The sequence below is a fragment of the Rhizophagus irregularis genome, chromosome 29 (assembly GCF_026210795.1).
Source record: "Rhizophagus irregularis chromosome 29, complete sequence".
Classification (NCBI taxonomy): Eukaryota; Fungi; Glomeromycota; class Glomeromycetes; order Glomerales; family Glomeraceae; genus Rhizophagus; species Rhizophagus irregularis.
In genome coordinates this window covers 2,337,543-2,354,654 of record NC_089457.1, presented here as the reverse complement: position 1 = coordinate 2,354,654, position 17,112 = coordinate 2,337,543, and the positions used below count along the sequence as shown (strand labels likewise).

Here is a 17,112-nt window from a genome sequence, read left to right as displayed (position 1 = left end):
TATATATAATTTATACTAAATAAAATAAAGGTTGAGTTTATGAAATTAATAATTCTAATTTATGATGTAAAATTATACAAAATAATATTAAATTCAGTAAAATGTCCATTCAGAATATCAAGGTTCATGATATTGGAATTTGGGATAAAATAATTCGGGATAAAAGAATTCGGGAAATTGGATGTTTCATATAATTCCAGAAATTGAGATTCGGGAAATTGGCATTCGGTAAAATGGAGTTTCAGGAAATGATCAATTTCTGGAAATAGGCATTCAGAAAATTGGATTCGGGAAAAGGTATATTCAGGAAAATGGTATTCAGAAAATGGTCCGACAAGGGTTGATCATCCATTCCCTGATAAACAGGTTTTAACAATATAAAACCGACAATCATTTCACCGATAATTATTTGACCGACAATGACAATCATTTATGCTATCCATGGTATTTGTAAATTGTAATTATATGTTATATACTTATAAATATTTCTAATAAAGAAACGCGTATATGTATTAAAAAAAAAAGTAATAATAAACAAATGAGGTATCATCCGAACACGAAGAAAAGATATTAACCGCGTACGAAATTATACAATTTCACTGCTATGTACTAATACTAAGAACTACAAAACTACAAATGACGAGGTGACCTTGGCCAATCAATTTGTTAAATCAGATACTAATCGATCAACAAAATTATGGGATCGTCTAAGCGGAGTAGTTTTGACCGGCATCACGGCATTAAGAAGTTACGAATGCGAGACAATACGATCACATGATACCACTCCGCTTCAGTTATCATTAAAATTGTCAAAGTACTGTATAATGCAAATTTTGAAAATGATAATTATAAGGCCGGGCAAAAAAAAATTTTAGATTCTCGTGACCCGGCCGGGTCAGTTTTTCGAAAAATGGGAAATTTTTTTTTATAGTAAAAAATTTTATAACGTGATTATAAGTTATTGGCCAATGTGGCGTAAAAAAATTTTACATATAAAAAAATTTTACAAATATAAAAAAAAATGCCGGCCGGCCGGGTCATTTTTAAAATTTTATGTCCCGAGAATCTAAAAATTTTTTTTGCCCGGCCTAAGATAAGTAATAACCCTATGAAAAAAATCTGAAATATGCCAAGGTAATGTCTGAGAGTAAAGAAAATTCCTTAATTTATTGGCATTTTTCATAAACAATTGCTTTTTTCATATGAAATTAATGGTTTGTAATAAATTATATTTTGACGTGTATTCAGTTAGCAATATTTTTTTTACTTATTTTAAGGAAAATTATCCATTTATTTAATAAATTATATGATATGTTTATAGTTTTAATAGTGGTTATATTACAGTAAATTTTATTGTTTTAACAAATTTATTTGTAAAAAATATTTATTATACCAATTATTATTAATTTAGAAGAATCAAGAATTTCAAATGTATATGAACATTGATGAATTTATCATTCACTGGCAAAGTATGCACAATAATTTTTCAATAAAAGAAACTAGAATACTTTATTTATAATATAAATAATAAAATTAAAAATTACATAATACTTGTACATAGCTATAATCTTTAACTTATGCATCATGTCGGTGTACGATATTAACGTACGCACTGGCCGGAGTTAAGTTTAACGCTATCACGTGCAAGTGCATAACTCCTAAACTCTGGTAGGATGTACGTACGCACGGTGCGTACCTCATAATTAATCATGTAAACTATCATATTATAAGGCACTAGTACTAAAAGTACAGAACAAACTTTTTTAACTCTTTATAATTGTTATATAGAATGCTTAAATTAAAAGATAAATGTATAGATTACAGTTTTATTTCAAAATTTTTATTCAAATAGCTTAATTCATTTGTCTTCCAAAATAGTCATGTTCTTCTAGACTATATTTAGTTAATATAACTTTCTTCTTATAATATTCAAATGCTTTAACGTCATTTTTTTCAGTTCCTATTCCATTCTGATAACAATATCCAAGATTATGTATTGAATCAATCTGACCCTTTTCAGCTGCTTCTTTATATAATTCAAATGCTTTGATTTCATTTTTTTCAGTTCCTATTCCATTCCGATAACAATATCCAAGTTTATTTATTGAATCAATCAGACCTTTTTCGGCTGCTTCTTTATATAATTCAAATGCTTTGATTTCATTTTTTTCAGTTCCTATTCCATTCTGATAACAATATCCAAGATTATGTATTGAATTAATCTGACCTTTTTCAGCTGCTTCTTTATATAATTCAAATGCTTTGATTTCATTTTTTTCAGTTCCTATTCCATTCTGATAATAATATCCAAGATTATGTGTTGAGTCAATATGACCCTTTTCAGCTGCTTTTTTATATAATTCAAATGATTTGATTTTATTTTTTTCAGTTCCTATTCCATTCTGATAACAATATCCAAGATTATGTATTGAATTAATCTGACCTTTTTCAGCTGCTTCTTTATATAATTCAAATGCTTTAATTTCATTTTTTTCAGTTCCTAGACCATTTTGATAACAATATCCAAGATTGTGTATTGAATCAATATGGCCTTTTTCAGCTGCTTCTTTATACAATTCAAATGCTTTGACTTCATTTTTATTTAATGATCTTGATTGAATGTTATCATTCATTTGTCTTTCTATTTCTTCTATTTTTTCTCTATTTGGTAATTTGAATGATGGCTGAAGGCGTTTAAAAAATTGAATAATAAGTGGATTATCAACAAAAGAAAAGGGAATTTTAGCTGAAGACAATGCTTCAGTTAGTAAGTTCTCAAGAGATTTTTGTTCCTCTTCTCTTGCACAGTCATTGAAGTTATCAGTTATTGATATAGTATTTTGTTGTGTAGATCGTAAATTTACATTAGGTGAATTCGGACATTTTTCATCAATATGAGTTTGCATTCGATGTGGAACAGCTCGTTTAAATTCTTTGAAGCAGTATTTGCATTGTACATGAGGATGTGGGTCTTCATATTTATCAATTAGATAAAAATGTTCCCAAATTGGTCCCCTTTTTCTTACCATTTTTCCATTTATATAGTCAATGGATTCAATTGTTGATGTAATATTCTGTTGTGTTGAGTGTGATTTTGCATTATTTGGTGCACTTGGACATTTATCATCTAGATGTGCTTGCATTCGTTCAGGAACACCTCGTTGAAAATATTTTAAACAATATTTACATTGTACAGGAGGATGTGAGTCAACATTTCTATCTCCACTATTAAAATGTTCCCAAACATGCCTCTTTTTTCTCTCTTTTCTTGTCATTTGGTATAGTAGTGTATATGAAATTTAAACCTGTTTCTAGCAAAAAATAAACAACAATGATAAGGTAATGGCGAAAATATCGACTTAAATGATTTGTGACTAAATGGCAAATTCATTGACAATAAGATTCTTTCACTTGTGTCCATTTTGGCTATTAATGAAAGGGTCATTTTTTTGTATAAGGTTTTACGACATTTTTTTTCTGCATAAAGCGTAAGGGGCTATACTAATTAGTTCCATGGTGATCAACATCTGGAATTTTTTGATTTTTAATCATTTGTAATTATCCGGACCCATGTCATTGCATGGACCCAATGGGAACCTGGGATGAAAATTAGTATAGTCAAGCGTAAGGTTCCACGATATTTTTTCTGCATGAAAAGTGTAAGTTTCACAACATGTTTTCTGTATAAACTATGAAACGTATAGTTTCACGGTTGATGATCTTTTATTATTTTGAATTAAAATTATTAGTTGTAATGTCATCACGATGGATTTATGAAATATTTCCGACAAACTCTTGTATATAACTAATTTTTCCACTATCTACTGTAACTAATCTTTTCAATATTAGGACGCGTCATTATTTTGACATATTTTTAGAAAATTTGCACATAATATATGAAACAAACATTCCGTGAGTGATTTCAGTGCAAATTTATGTATATCCGATTTTCATTCTTTAAATTCAACACTAACATATTTTAATGTTTTTAACAATGATTATTCACATAATTTTTTTACTTTTATTTGACCCCACGTCAGAATCGTCAGATTGCCATTTTCCGCAGATCCTTGGCGGATCACGAATTAATGAATTCCCGAAGGCGCAGCATAAATCTGCCGTAACGGTAACATAAATGATTTAAAATGTTGAGATTCAAATTTTCTAAAAGTTACTGATTTCAATTCTCTTAAGCTCATTATAGTATAATGATATGATCAAGTCAAATAAAGAATTGATTTTGTGTATAATTTCTTCGATTTAAATAAACTTAAAAAAGGATTCTGAAAAAAAAAAGTTGAAAAGTTTTAAAATCTTGTTGCGTTGTAGTGAAAAACCAATCAGTTAATTTAACACTTTCCGCTATAATTTTATGCAGCTTCTATAATCAGATCATTAATAACCGGACAATGTAGGCGATAATATCTAAAAATCAACTCTGTATTTTTAATCAATCGGCCCAACTTCCGTCCAATCTCTATTCTTGTTTACAATTCTACAAGTTATGCAATTATTTTGTATTTGGTGTATTATGATGGCTGATTTTCAAGTTTTTGAAAGTAAAAGTAGGTCAGGAGAAATTATTTCAACTTTTACGTTGTAGTTGTGATAGTTGCAATTTAGGTAATGTAGGACGACGCTTTCTATAAAATATTCCTAGATAATATCACTTGGAATTCGTTACTATTATCATTAATAATTACGGATAATGGTAAACAATTCAAAATAATTAAACCTCCATTATTGATGCATAATGTGATTATTAGATATATTATAAGTTACGAATTTTTTTTTTAATTTAATAAATCATTAATTGTATTAATTGTGCGGTGGAGTGATTGATTCATGAGAAAATTCAAATATTTTGATATTAAAAAAATTTTTTTTAATAAAATGACATTGTTCCCTTTTAACTAAAACATTTCCTAAAAGTGTGTATTTCTAACATTATTTATGTTTTTATTTCAATTTTTAAACGATTTCATGTTTTTGTCGTCAAAATACTTAAGAGTATGTACACAAAGTTGTAGGTGAAGTAAGATACTTAAGTCTTAAGATACTTAGTAATTCTACTAACCTAATATTACTCGACATTATTTTGTTATGCCAAAAAACGCCATGGTTATTATTTGATATGGTGACCATCCTTTATGAAAATATTTTTCAAATGTTTTTTATCAATATATTTTGTTCCATGACCTAGAATAGGTTTGCATGCGTGAAAATAACTAAAAGTTTAAAATAACTAAAGAAATCATTTCAAGTCAAGCACGGTATAATATGTGAGCTGCCATCTAGCAGAAGATACAGTATATTTATATGGTAAGTAAAATGGGTACGCAACCGTGGTATATATGAAGGGATAATGCGCACTATGAGGGTACAACCAGATTAGTATTCGCCCAATTACCACTTAATTAGTTATTTTTTATGAATGGACGGTAAATACCATAGTTGATTGCTTGTCCAACTTTCTGTCCATTCGGTCACTCATACCCCTAGGGCATTTTTATTTTTTTATTTTTTATTTTATCCTTTATTTCACTTCATTTATTCTTGTTATTCATTTAGCCCAGGCTCATCCTACCATCTGGTGGTATGCCTGTCAAAATCCTAAACCTTGTTCGCTTAGAGTATATTTGACGCGATAAGATAAAAAAATAATATTAGGTATTTAAATCACGCAAAATAAAAACTAATAATAAAATAAAATTTATTAATTATATATTATATCTCGTGCAATGAATAAAATTGTAACTTATTTCATTGAATAAACAAGATATCGATCACCAGTATAATAATCCTTCTTTGATCTTGTGATGACTTGAGCTTTTGTAAACACTTTTTGATCTGATTTATCACAACCTAATATACTGATGCAAGGAAATCCACAAACTTCCACCTCCAATCTTCTAATATCGAATTAATTCGTTTTAAACGAAAACGAAAGGTTAAGTTATTTGAATCGCTAGATAATTCATTATTAATTTTTTAATCTAAATTTACCTACAATTTATTTGTAATTTCTAAAGAACACGACTACTAAGCATATTGACTAATTTTAAATGATCACCTTTACGATTATCACTAAAAATTTTCGGTGGTATTTGTTGAATCAATTTCCCACAAGAACGAGCGTATTGTATACAGTCGCCACTGGCTATAACGAACCTGTTTGTACCGAAAACTTGTTGTACTGAACCAAGTTTCACAGAACCGAATTTTTTGCACTGGATATAACGAAATTACATAATAAATTACTATATACCGCATCAACTTATTTTAGCCAGAATGATTTTACCGGAAAAATTATTTCCGCTAGTATCAGATAAATTTTTCATTTGAATAGCTGGTAAATACTTAAAAAATTGAATGAACACATAAATTTTAAATAAAACATAGTATTATTTGTTAAAGTAAGTCATGTAATAATTCACCATATATCGAACCAAAACGCTTGGAACGGCAGGTTCGTTATATCCAGTGGCGACTGTATATTGTCGAAATTCTTTCATAATTGTTGTAATTGCGAAATTTTGAAGCACATATCCAAAAACAAGTTCTGCTCTTTTATTTGAGAAATCTACTTGACAGACTTGCTACAGTTTCGACATTAATCATATAATCACGTTCTTGAATCATTGCAAAATATGAAAGTATACTGAATATTTGTTTTTACTATATGTATTGTTGTAATTATGAATTTTTTTCGGTTAAAATACTACTAGGATCCCGGGCAATACTGAAATAGGTAACAAGAAATAAACGCGTAGAATAGGGCAAAAATAATCATGAAAATCTTTCCTTTTTAGATAATTTTCAATAATGTTGGTCAGAATTTTATTACTTATTTTAGTAGTTGACTGACATTATCATAATTTTGGCCCTGAAAAAATGCGTAGAGCTAATAGTAAATATTTTGCTAATATATTACTTATATTACTCGGGTCTTATACTACTTGATTTTTTTAAACTTTAAAGTTTAAAAGTGTTTCTATATTCTATTACTTGATTAACAATTTCGCCTTTTTATTGAAAATTCTATATTATTAATAACATCCAAAATTACAATAAACAAAGAAACATAATTTTCAGCATTTTTTAACGACATAATAAATAAATTCGTAGTACCAGTGCAAAAAAAAAAAATTTCTAACTATTATAGTAAATTTATTTCGTTTTAGTTAAATTAGTCAAACTAATCAAGAAATCTACATGCTTAAAAAAGGTATCGGATAAGATGATCCGGTAATTATCTCATAAACTATTACGTACGTGCATACGTGCAACCATGTGATATCCAAAATTAGACTTATATAAAGCCTTAATTCCGAGACTCCGTGAATTTTCTTTTCCTTCCTTAAAATTTTTTTTTTTTTAAAAAAAGATGACGTTACCTTATTTAACTGATGATTGCATTTATTATATTTTACAACACCTTCAAAATGATCGGTCAACATTATTTAATTGTTTATTAGTTAATCGATTTTGGTGTAAATCAACGATTCCTTTACTTTATGCAAATCCTTTCGTAAATATAACTGAAAGAAATTATCCGATAATCTTGACCTTAATTTTTTGCTTTAATAAAGCGGAAATTTTACAATTAAAGAATCAACTAGGACCAAGTCAGATTAATAATATTAATTTTGATAAAGAATACAAACCATTATTTGAATATCCAAAATATCTAGAAAATTATAATCATTTTACAATAAATTCCGTTATTAACAGATGTTTTGTAGGATATTGTTCAGATTTATCAATTTCTCAAAACAAAATATATGATGATATTATTCCAATATTTCATAAATCAATTTTACGCCAAAGTAGAAACATTAAACAAATAGATATTTTATTATACTTATTTTATGAAGAAAGTTTTAAAAACTTTAATATTAAAAATTTCACTTCAAATTTAACAAAATTAAATTCATTATCATTAACTTTTCATTTAAATGGAACTTTTATTAATAATGAAATCGAGCAAGAATTTTTAAGCAATATAGCAAGAAATTTGAGAAAATTAATAATTAATCTTCCTCGAACCCAAAGATCATTACTTCAACAACATATTACTTTCGATAATTTACATTATAATATTACTTTGGAAAAACTCTGTACTATTATTCAAAAACAAAACAAACTTAAAATATTTAAGATAACGAATTGTCATTCATTATTAAAAAATATTCTTTTATCATTGGATTTTCAAAAGCATTCATTGGCTCATTCTGAATTTACAAAATGTGACTTTAATAATATTAATTTAAAAAGATTTAATAATTTATATAATTTAGAATATTTAACATTTAAGAATTGTAAAGGTACTATATTATTGGATCAACGTGAAGTTTTAAATTTTACTTCATTTAAGCTCAAGGAATTATCATTTATACGCAATAATTGGAGCGTTGACGTCACATCATTAATGATCAAATATTTAGGTGCATCATTACAAAGATTATTAATTGAAAATCCAACAATACCTATTATTGAAAATATTTTAACATATTGTTCAAAACTTAATTTTTTAAAAATAAGAATTGATACCCGTTTTAATTTATTAGTGTTACCTTATTTTAAAAATTTAAAGATAGGAATATTAAATATTAATATTTCTTATTATAATTATATTAATATTAATGAATTTTTTATAAATTTAGCAAATAATATACCTATTAATATTAGTAAAATTTCTATTTTTTGTCGTAAATCCAATAAATTTAAGGAATTTTTAGAAAATTGTCATGATAATTTTGAAATAATTAATTTATATCAAACCATTGAATTAGAATTTCTTAAAATTGTTTTAAATTATATTGAAAGGAATAACAATAGTTTAAAGGTTTTTGGTATGACGAGATTGGATAAAGAATTGAATGATGAGGAATTAAAATTATTTAATCAAATTAAATCTAAAGGAATAAAAATAGTTGATTATTATAGTTTATTATTAACATAGTTATTTAAGATTTTTTTTTTGGATTTATTTTTTTATTTTATTTTACTTATCAAATAAAGCTTAATATTGAATATATATTATTATCATTTACATCATGACGCGATTAAACATTTTTTATAAAATAATTTTAGGTATTAAGACGATAAAGGAGTGACCGCAGTATCGCTATTTTAGCGTACCCTGAAAAAAATATCACAAATATTCACAGGGACAGAAATTTCATGGCATTTTTTTTTTGGTTACACTGAAGTAGTCTGACAGGATAATCATATGTTAAGGGCGTTCACGAGGACTTACAGTAAGTCCTATATTCTCCCTAGTTCGGGCAATAAATGAAATTTTGAAAGGCTGAATTTATTTTCGTTATTAAAATTGCTTTTTGTCATACAATTCCGGCTAATAATTAAGACAATATTAAAATTATAATATTTTTTTTAAAAAAGTGTAATAATAATAGATACGTATATGACGTAATGTTGATTAGTACACTATTTTCGTAAAATCCATCATTTTAATCACAATTTTCACTTAAACTTCCTTGTAGTTAACATTAAGTAGCAATATTTAATAATTAAAAAGGTAAATAATAGCAGTATAACATATTTTAATAAAATATTTATTCAATAGAAGCAAGTTTACATTATTTTCATTATAAATAATACATTTAAAATTTAACCCTAACATGTCAAGAAACATATAATCTATTAAATTTCTTAATATAAATGTTCTACTTTCAAAGTCAAATCACTTATCAACTATGAAATTCTTTTCACCAAAAGTATGGTCATTAGTTATACAACACTTTACTGCAATGATTACTGAGTACTATAAAATTACAAATCATAAGGGGATCATTCACATTATATTTTTATAAGACACTGCTGAAAAATATTGAAAATGACAAAATTTTACAGAGGAGGTCATCAAATTATTAAGAAGCTTATAGAGAAAAAGATAAGTGTAATAAGTTGATAGAAGATTTTGCTCCCTTATTTACATTTTATTCCTGAAAGGTATGTGCAATGGTCACCTTAGGTGTATATTTTCTGGATGCCTATTTACCAGCCCTTGTCAATTCATGTTATGTTCTATCTCCAATATATAGCTGCAAGTTCTGATACATTAATAACAATCTGCATTTACTAATTATTTTTATTTTATTATTTTTTAGACTCATAAATTTTTACGGGATTATGTTGATGGAACCTTCAATGAATCGTCCACGGCCGTGCGGTCCCAAAAATGTGTTTATGAAACGAAAAGGCACTCCAAGATGGACCCTTGCCGGATATTTGCTAACATAAGCTTCTTTGATAAAAGTCTACTGATTCTGGAATTGAATTTCTTCCTTTATATACAATAAAAGCTGGGCTATTGGCATCTTTTGCATCTGACCATCATAATCCTAATTTTACTTGATTCACTTATTATTTTTCACCTGATTTTGCTTTTTAAAATTATTACAAAACAAGACTTAATAATCATAGAAGCAGTTGGTCCTTCCATCTCAAAATGAGGAAAATTACGCAGCAATCATATAAGCTTAGAATTACAATTATAAAATTGGTTGATAAGTTTAATAAGCAGGAGGTAATACTATAAAATAGTTGAATATTATATTCTTTAACTTCTTGCATATTATTTAACAGACTTCTGGCAGTAATCAGTACTTATTCAATTATACTGTATATAAACTTTTATTTTTCAGAACTTAATTTATCCTAAAAAATGTGTTGACTTATATCTCACCTCATATTACCTGCTTTTCTTATGGAACTACAAATAAAAGTAGATAATAAACTACCAAAAAAAGATTCTATTATGAAAGAATTTCGTAAATATATAACATTTTGGTAATAAATAACTAAGATTTAAAAAATCACATTTCATTAATAATTTTAAGGTAACAAATGAGAAAATTGTTCATCAGGTCATAGATAATAATCAATTATCTTTATGGTATTAAATGAACTTACACCCAATTATGAGCACTCAATACATGATAAAGTTCATGGTAATGGCAAGCCAGATTATATATACATGCTATTACTTAAGAAAAACTCTCATCCTGATAATAGAAATAAAAAGAATAGCACATCCTAAATGGCATAAAACCTGTTAGACAACTCTGCTGAATTTTTATGAAAAAAATCCAAGGCAAAGAATATACTTTAACAAATATATTACTATATGTCAGAAAATCAGCTACAATATGGTGTTCTATTAACATATGATAAATACTGGTTCATTAGAAGAGACCATCAGGAAATATCATGGAACCTCTCCTATTAGAATCAACATCACCTATAGAACTCAGGCATACACATTTTTTGCACAGCTTGCAAAAGACTATTCCTTCTTTAAAACATCCAAATATAATTGGAATAAAGAATTAGAACTTAGCTAGTTAATTGTAAATCAAATTCTTAACTATTTTTTAAATAAATGATAATTTTTTTTTCCCCTAGTTATTTTTAATAGTTTAATTTAGTAATTTGGGAATGTTAGCATAATTTATAAAGTATTTTCCCCTTATTTAAGTAAAATTAATATATTAATAAAATTTAATTTAATGAATTTTGCATATAATTTGTTTTCACTTTTAAAGATGGTCAATGGTCCTACTTGGTCCTACTCGATCCAGTTTGCAAAATGAATAAAATATAAAAGATATTAATAGATACAATAATAGAATTAGAAGAAACATATGAAATGGTACAAAAAAATATTGATGTGAAAGAAAAAAAATTATTTATAGTTCAATATGTTCTTACTTTACAATTAGTTAATTCATTTATATCTCAATATTTATTTATTATACGTCCAACTAAAAAACATAAAAATTTTTTTCACATAATTACGTGTTTCTATAATAGTATATGATACACATGACAATAAATTCAGATGCCTCCACATAAAATAAATATTGTTTATTGTATTTTGCACATTTATATCACCAATAAAATACTAACAATAATTTCTGTCTATTGATTGATATTAGTAGTATAATTACTGGCCATATAACCTCACTTATAATTAAATATGAAAAATGAAAATGCGAAAGATATGATATTTGGAAAGCGTGATATGTTTATTTCTAGTAAAACATCTTAATAGCGAACTTCTCTTAATTTACATAAAAAATAATATATGCATTGCAATTGCAATTTGTTTAATCATAAAGGCAATTTAATTTTACACATCATAATTTTATTACATTAATTATTACTAGCAAGTACAACACATCTATTAATTCTAATTATCATTAATGTCTAATAAAATGTTTTCAGGACGCACATCTTGATGAAAACTTCCATATTATGAATATGTTTCAATAAGTGAATGAGCTATATGACCGAAATTGATTTCCAATTTGTTTGGAAATAATTATTAAGTGATTATTATGAAAAATGTATAGAATCGTAGAATTTTTGCTTCATGGTATGGGTGTTCAACATCTTGATTCTTGAAGCATGTTTCATTAAAACTATGGCTAAGAACAGGGAGCACATGCTTATCTTAATAAGTAAATAGGTAATGGTTTACCATCTAACTACACACGATAACTCTAAAAATTATACAATAGAGAATAGGCTTATCAGATTACTTCAAAACAACTTGATGAACCTGGGTCTAAAAACTCCTTCAGATGTATAGATGTATACTCACTAGATGTTAAATATAATTTGGTGCTCCTAAGACCAGTCAGCTGATTCATAGTGCAATGGCTGATAATGCTGATGCATGTAATGCCTTTATCTTCGTCAGTTAGGCCACTTTACATTTAATGGTGTAGCTGTTTGGGTTCAATAAAATATCGCATATTTGAAAGGATATATGCGCAATGCGTAAAAGGTAGACTTTTTCTTTTTTCACCTCTAAAAGTATCACAAACATAGAAATACAAGTTCCATCTCTGACATCATCTCCAAATGCTTAAATCTAGTTTAAATTCGTCAAAGTATGGATTATTGTGTATATCCATCACAACAAAAGTTTGGAAACTCTAACATCAGGTCATTAATAGACCGATCTTGATACTTCTTTTTTGACAGTTGGTATGAGATAATTTGCAGATAATTAGTAACCGTCCACTACTAGAAAAATTACCAAGTTGACTGAGCGACTAGTAAATATTTTGGGTCAGCTCTTTCAAACTTAATATCTTGTACGTGTTATGGAGCCTGAATTGTTCAAAATATAGGTTTAATAAGAGTAAATTGCGAATTTTACATATATAAACCAATACCTGTATCAAAGTCGTCACTAATATCTATTTCTGACATTCTCAATAAAACCAATATTTCCAATTTATTTTTAATAATTTTCGTGTTTCTTTCACAACTTTCAAGGTTTCTTTCAAGTATTTCTTTTATAACTTTCACTAACTCTGTAAAGAAAGTAAGCGGTGAAGCTGAAGCACCTGCACTAGGCACTAGCAGTGTTACTTGACACGTTCTAAAAAATTCTTGTGGAGTGAAATATAATAATTATAATACTTTATCCAAATAAATACACTATTTGTCCAAAAGATTTATGAGTTTCTCTATGAGAACTGAAAATGAAATTGGAAGAATGAAGTCGTGTTTTACTTGCGTTGATTAATCTTACTATGACTCACTTACCACCATTGGATTGTTCTATGATAACACAAATGTGTTTTTTGGATGGTTTTATGATATGAAGAAGCATAAGATTAGCAAGCAGGTATAACTATGTTTGGAAACGTCCGACAAAAAGGTTATAGTAGTTCAAAAATTTCAGGTTAATAAAGGTGATATTAGATATTTGCGAAAAAAAACCAGCCATCGTCAGTGAGAACATACCAGATGCAGAGATTAGAGATTAAATAATCCCGTTTAGCATCATCCGTTTTGTAATTAGGAAGATACTATAACAACTATACTATTTACATTTTTAGTGAAGAATGTGCGTAAAGCGTTTTGTCGGGTCCCTCCACTGTACGGGATGATCATGGTGGCGATGATGATGGTGACGATGGTGACGATAGTAACGATTGTAACGATTGTAACGAGGCATTTTTTATTTTATTTTTTATTTATTTAGGGAAATGATTAAGTTCCGTTCTCAGAGTATTCAGTTCTTCCATACCATAATGTATCGGTGTTACGGATTATATATAAAAATTTTTTGGGTTACTGAGGTATATATATATAATCGATTGTCACAAGACAGGGATGATGCCGCATAAATTACATTACCAATCAAATATAATGAAATGTTTCTCAGAATTCCAAATAAAACAAGCAATATATGTATATATATTTTTAAATCGTAGAAACAATGCAGATTTAGGTTAAATCGCCGGTATATTTTACAAAATCTCTCCGCAAAGCGGTATATTATTTAAATTCATATTAATATAATAAATATATCACTGAATTTAAAAAAATACAAGTTAAATTTTTCTTTAATCTGTAACAATATTATAAAAAAACTAATGATAAATATTTTTCCTAAAATATCACGATTAAAATATGAAGTATGTGTTGTAAAAAGCATAATTTCGTTATGACGTACGTATTAAGACGAAGCAAATGATGTTTGAAGGAAAATACAAATTTGTAATAACGTACTATTGATAGTCCTATGCTACGCCAAACAAATAAATTTTACAATTATTATCTGTTATTAAAATTTGTAATCCATAACACTCCGAACATAGTAAATTAATTAGTTCCAAAATTTAATATTACATGTGATTACGCACACCCGAATAATTATAAATTCGTAGTACAAAATTTGGATAAGCCTCAACCTATATTCTATCCCAGATTTATCCATATTTTATCCCAATAAATCAATCAGCAGCGCCCTATAATAATGTATAAAGTATGTACAACCATATGACTGGGCTTATATAACTAGCTTAACTCCGATAACTCCGTAAAACTTTCTTTTCCCTCCTAAATTTCTAAGATGACGTTGCCTTATCTAGCGGACGATTGTATTTATTATATTTTACAATACCTTCAAAATGATCGGTCAACATTATTTAATTGTTTATTAGTTAATAGATTTTGGTGTAAATCAACTATTCCTTTGCTTTATGCAAATCCTTTCGAAAATATAACTGAAAAAAATTATCCGATAATCTTGACCTTAATTTTTTGCTTTAATAAAACGGAAATTTTACAATTGAAGAAACAACTTGGTCTAAGCCAGGTTAATAATATTAATTTCGATGAAGAGCACAAACCATTATTTGAATATCCAAAATATTTGGAAAATTATAATTATTTTGAAATAAATTCCGTAATTCGTAGACTTTTTTTAAAATTATGTTCAGGTTCATTAATTTCTCGGAATAAAATATATTGTACTATTCCAATATTTCATCATTCAATTTTACGTCAAAGTAGAAATATCAAACAGTTAGATACTTTCTTATATTTATTTTATAGTGAAAATTTTAAAAATTTTAATATTCAAAATTTCACTTTAAATTTAACAAGATTAAGTTCATTATCGTTAAATTTTTATTTATATTACCTTGTTAATAGTGAAATTGAACAAGAATTTTTAAGCAATATAGCAAGTATTTGTTCAAATTTGAGAAAATTAATAATTAATTTTCCTCAAACTCTAAGACCATTGTTTCAACACATCGCCCCCAATAACTTGATCAATACTATTATGGAAAAGCTTCGTACAATTATTCAAAAGCAAAACAAACTTAAAATACTTAAGATAATGAATTGCCATTCTTTATTAAATAATATTCTTTTATCTCTAGAATTTCAAAAGCATTCTTTAGCTCATATTGAATTTACAAAATGTGACTTTAATAATGTTAGTTTAAAAAGTTTTAGTAATTTATATAATTTAAAATATTTAACATTTGAAAGTTGTAAAGGTATTATATTATTAGATCAATGTGAAGTTTTAAATTTTGCTTCATTTAAGCTCAAGGAATTATCATTTATACGCAATATTTGGAACGTTGACGTCACATCATTAATGATCAAATATTTAGGCGCATCATTACAAAGATTAATATTAATCGAAAATCTAACAATACCTGTCGTTGAAAAAATATCAGTGTATTGCCCAAATCTTATTTTTTTAAAAATAAGAATTAGTAATAGTACACATTTTAATTTATTAGTGTTGCCTTTATTTAAAAATTTAAGGATAAGAATATTAAATATTAATATTCCTTATTATAGTTCTAATAATATTAATGAATTTGTTATAAGTTTAGCAAAAAATATACCTATTAACATTAGTAAAATTTCTATTTGTTCTCGTAAATCCAATAAGGTTAAGGAATTTTTAGAAAATTGTCATGGTAATTTTGAAATAATTAATTTAAATCAAATCATTGAATTAGAATTTCTTAAAATTGTTTTAAATTATATTGAAAGGAATAACAATAGTTTAAAGATTATTGGTATGACGAGATTGGATAAAAATTTGAATGATGAGGAATTAAATTTATTTAATCAAATTAAAGCTAAAGGAGTAAAAATAATGGATTTTCATAGCACTTGTAATGATATGTCGTAATATTTAGTATTAATATTTAGTAAGCTAAGGAAGGATTTAAAGAGTTGATTTGATTTATTTATTTATTTTATTCATTAAATAAAGCAAAATATTGCCATCAGTTATTATTACTTTTCTCATTAATTATTATTAAATAAACATAAAATGGAACGTTAATAATAATTGTTTTTTTGTTTTTGTTTTTTTTTTAAGCACATAAAATTAAATCGTTAAATTCTTTTTTAAAAAAAAATTCTGCAACAATGTATATTCTATTTTTTTTATATACATGTAAAATTAACAAGTTTTTATTATAATAATTTTTATAATAAAACTGGTAATTCTTAAAAGTAATTTTATAAGGATTTCTTACTACTGTTCCTCCTTTCCTCTCCAGGGTGATGAAGGCTGATGCGCCACTATCACAGTTCTCAATCCCTACAAAAATATTTCAAAATAAAATTCAGCATAAATCCCACAGTTTGTAATCGAAAGATAGTGTCAGTACGATTGACAAGTTCATTAGCACGATTATTCTACCTGAAAATACTGAAAATACATGTTTTTTACACGTAATATTGGGTTACAGTACATTTCACCAAAGTCCATTTCTCCGAAGGGATATTTCGGCGAACTGG

General features: G+C 26.6%; 5 protein-coding genes across 5 annotated transcripts; 2 read left to right on the top strand and 3 right to left on the bottom strand.

Annotated features, from left to right (window-relative positions):
- Nucleotides 1–1,853: 1,853 nt before the first annotated feature.
- Nucleotides 1,854–3,275, bottom strand: OCT59_019857 (uncharacterized protein; the record flags this gene model as incomplete). Its single annotated transcript, XM_066143817.1, has 1 exon — nt 1,854–3,275. One exon carries the CDS (start codon nt 3,273–3,275, stop codon nt 1,854–1,856), a length of 1,422 nt encoding a protein of 473 aa, XP_066005529.1.
- Nucleotides 3,276–6,026: 2,751 nt separating this feature from the next.
- OCT59_019856 (uncharacterized protein) lies at nt 6,027–6,515 on the bottom strand (the record flags this gene model as incomplete). Its single annotated transcript, XM_066143816.1, has 2 exons — nt 6,027–6,230; nt 6,438–6,515. The coding sequence occupies 2 exons, from the start codon at nt 6,513–6,515 to the stop codon at nt 6,027–6,029; spliced, it is 282 nt and encodes a 93-aa protein (XP_066005528.1).
- An 872-nt stretch (nt 6,516–7,387) lies between these two features.
- OCT59_019855 (uncharacterized protein) lies at nt 7,388–8,965 on the top strand (the record flags this gene model as incomplete). The annotated part of the gene is made up of 1 exon (XM_025328088.2): nt 7,388–8,965. The coding sequence occupies one exon, from the start codon at nt 7,388–7,390 to the stop codon at nt 8,963–8,965; it is 1,578 nt and encodes a 525-aa protein (XP_025168277.2).
- A 4,158-nt stretch (nt 8,966–13,123) lies between these two features.
- OCT59_019854 (uncharacterized protein) lies at nt 13,124–13,657 on the bottom strand (the record flags this gene model as incomplete). The annotated part of the gene is made up of 3 exons (XM_066143815.1): nt 13,124–13,149; nt 13,215–13,423; nt 13,587–13,657. The coding sequence occupies 3 exons, from the start codon at nt 13,655–13,657 to the stop codon at nt 13,124–13,126; spliced, it is 306 nt and encodes a 101-aa protein (XP_066005527.1).
- Nucleotides 13,658–14,905: 1,248 nt separating this feature from the next.
- On the top strand, nt 14,906–16,626 carry OCT59_019853 (uncharacterized protein; the record flags this gene model as incomplete). The annotated part of the gene is made up of 1 exon (XM_066143814.1): nt 14,906–16,626. The coding sequence occupies one exon, from the start codon at nt 14,906–14,908 to the stop codon at nt 16,493–16,495; it is 1,590 nt and encodes a 529-aa protein (XP_066005526.1). The 3' UTR covers nt 16,496–16,626.
- Nucleotides 16,627–17,112: the final 486 nt, after the last annotated feature.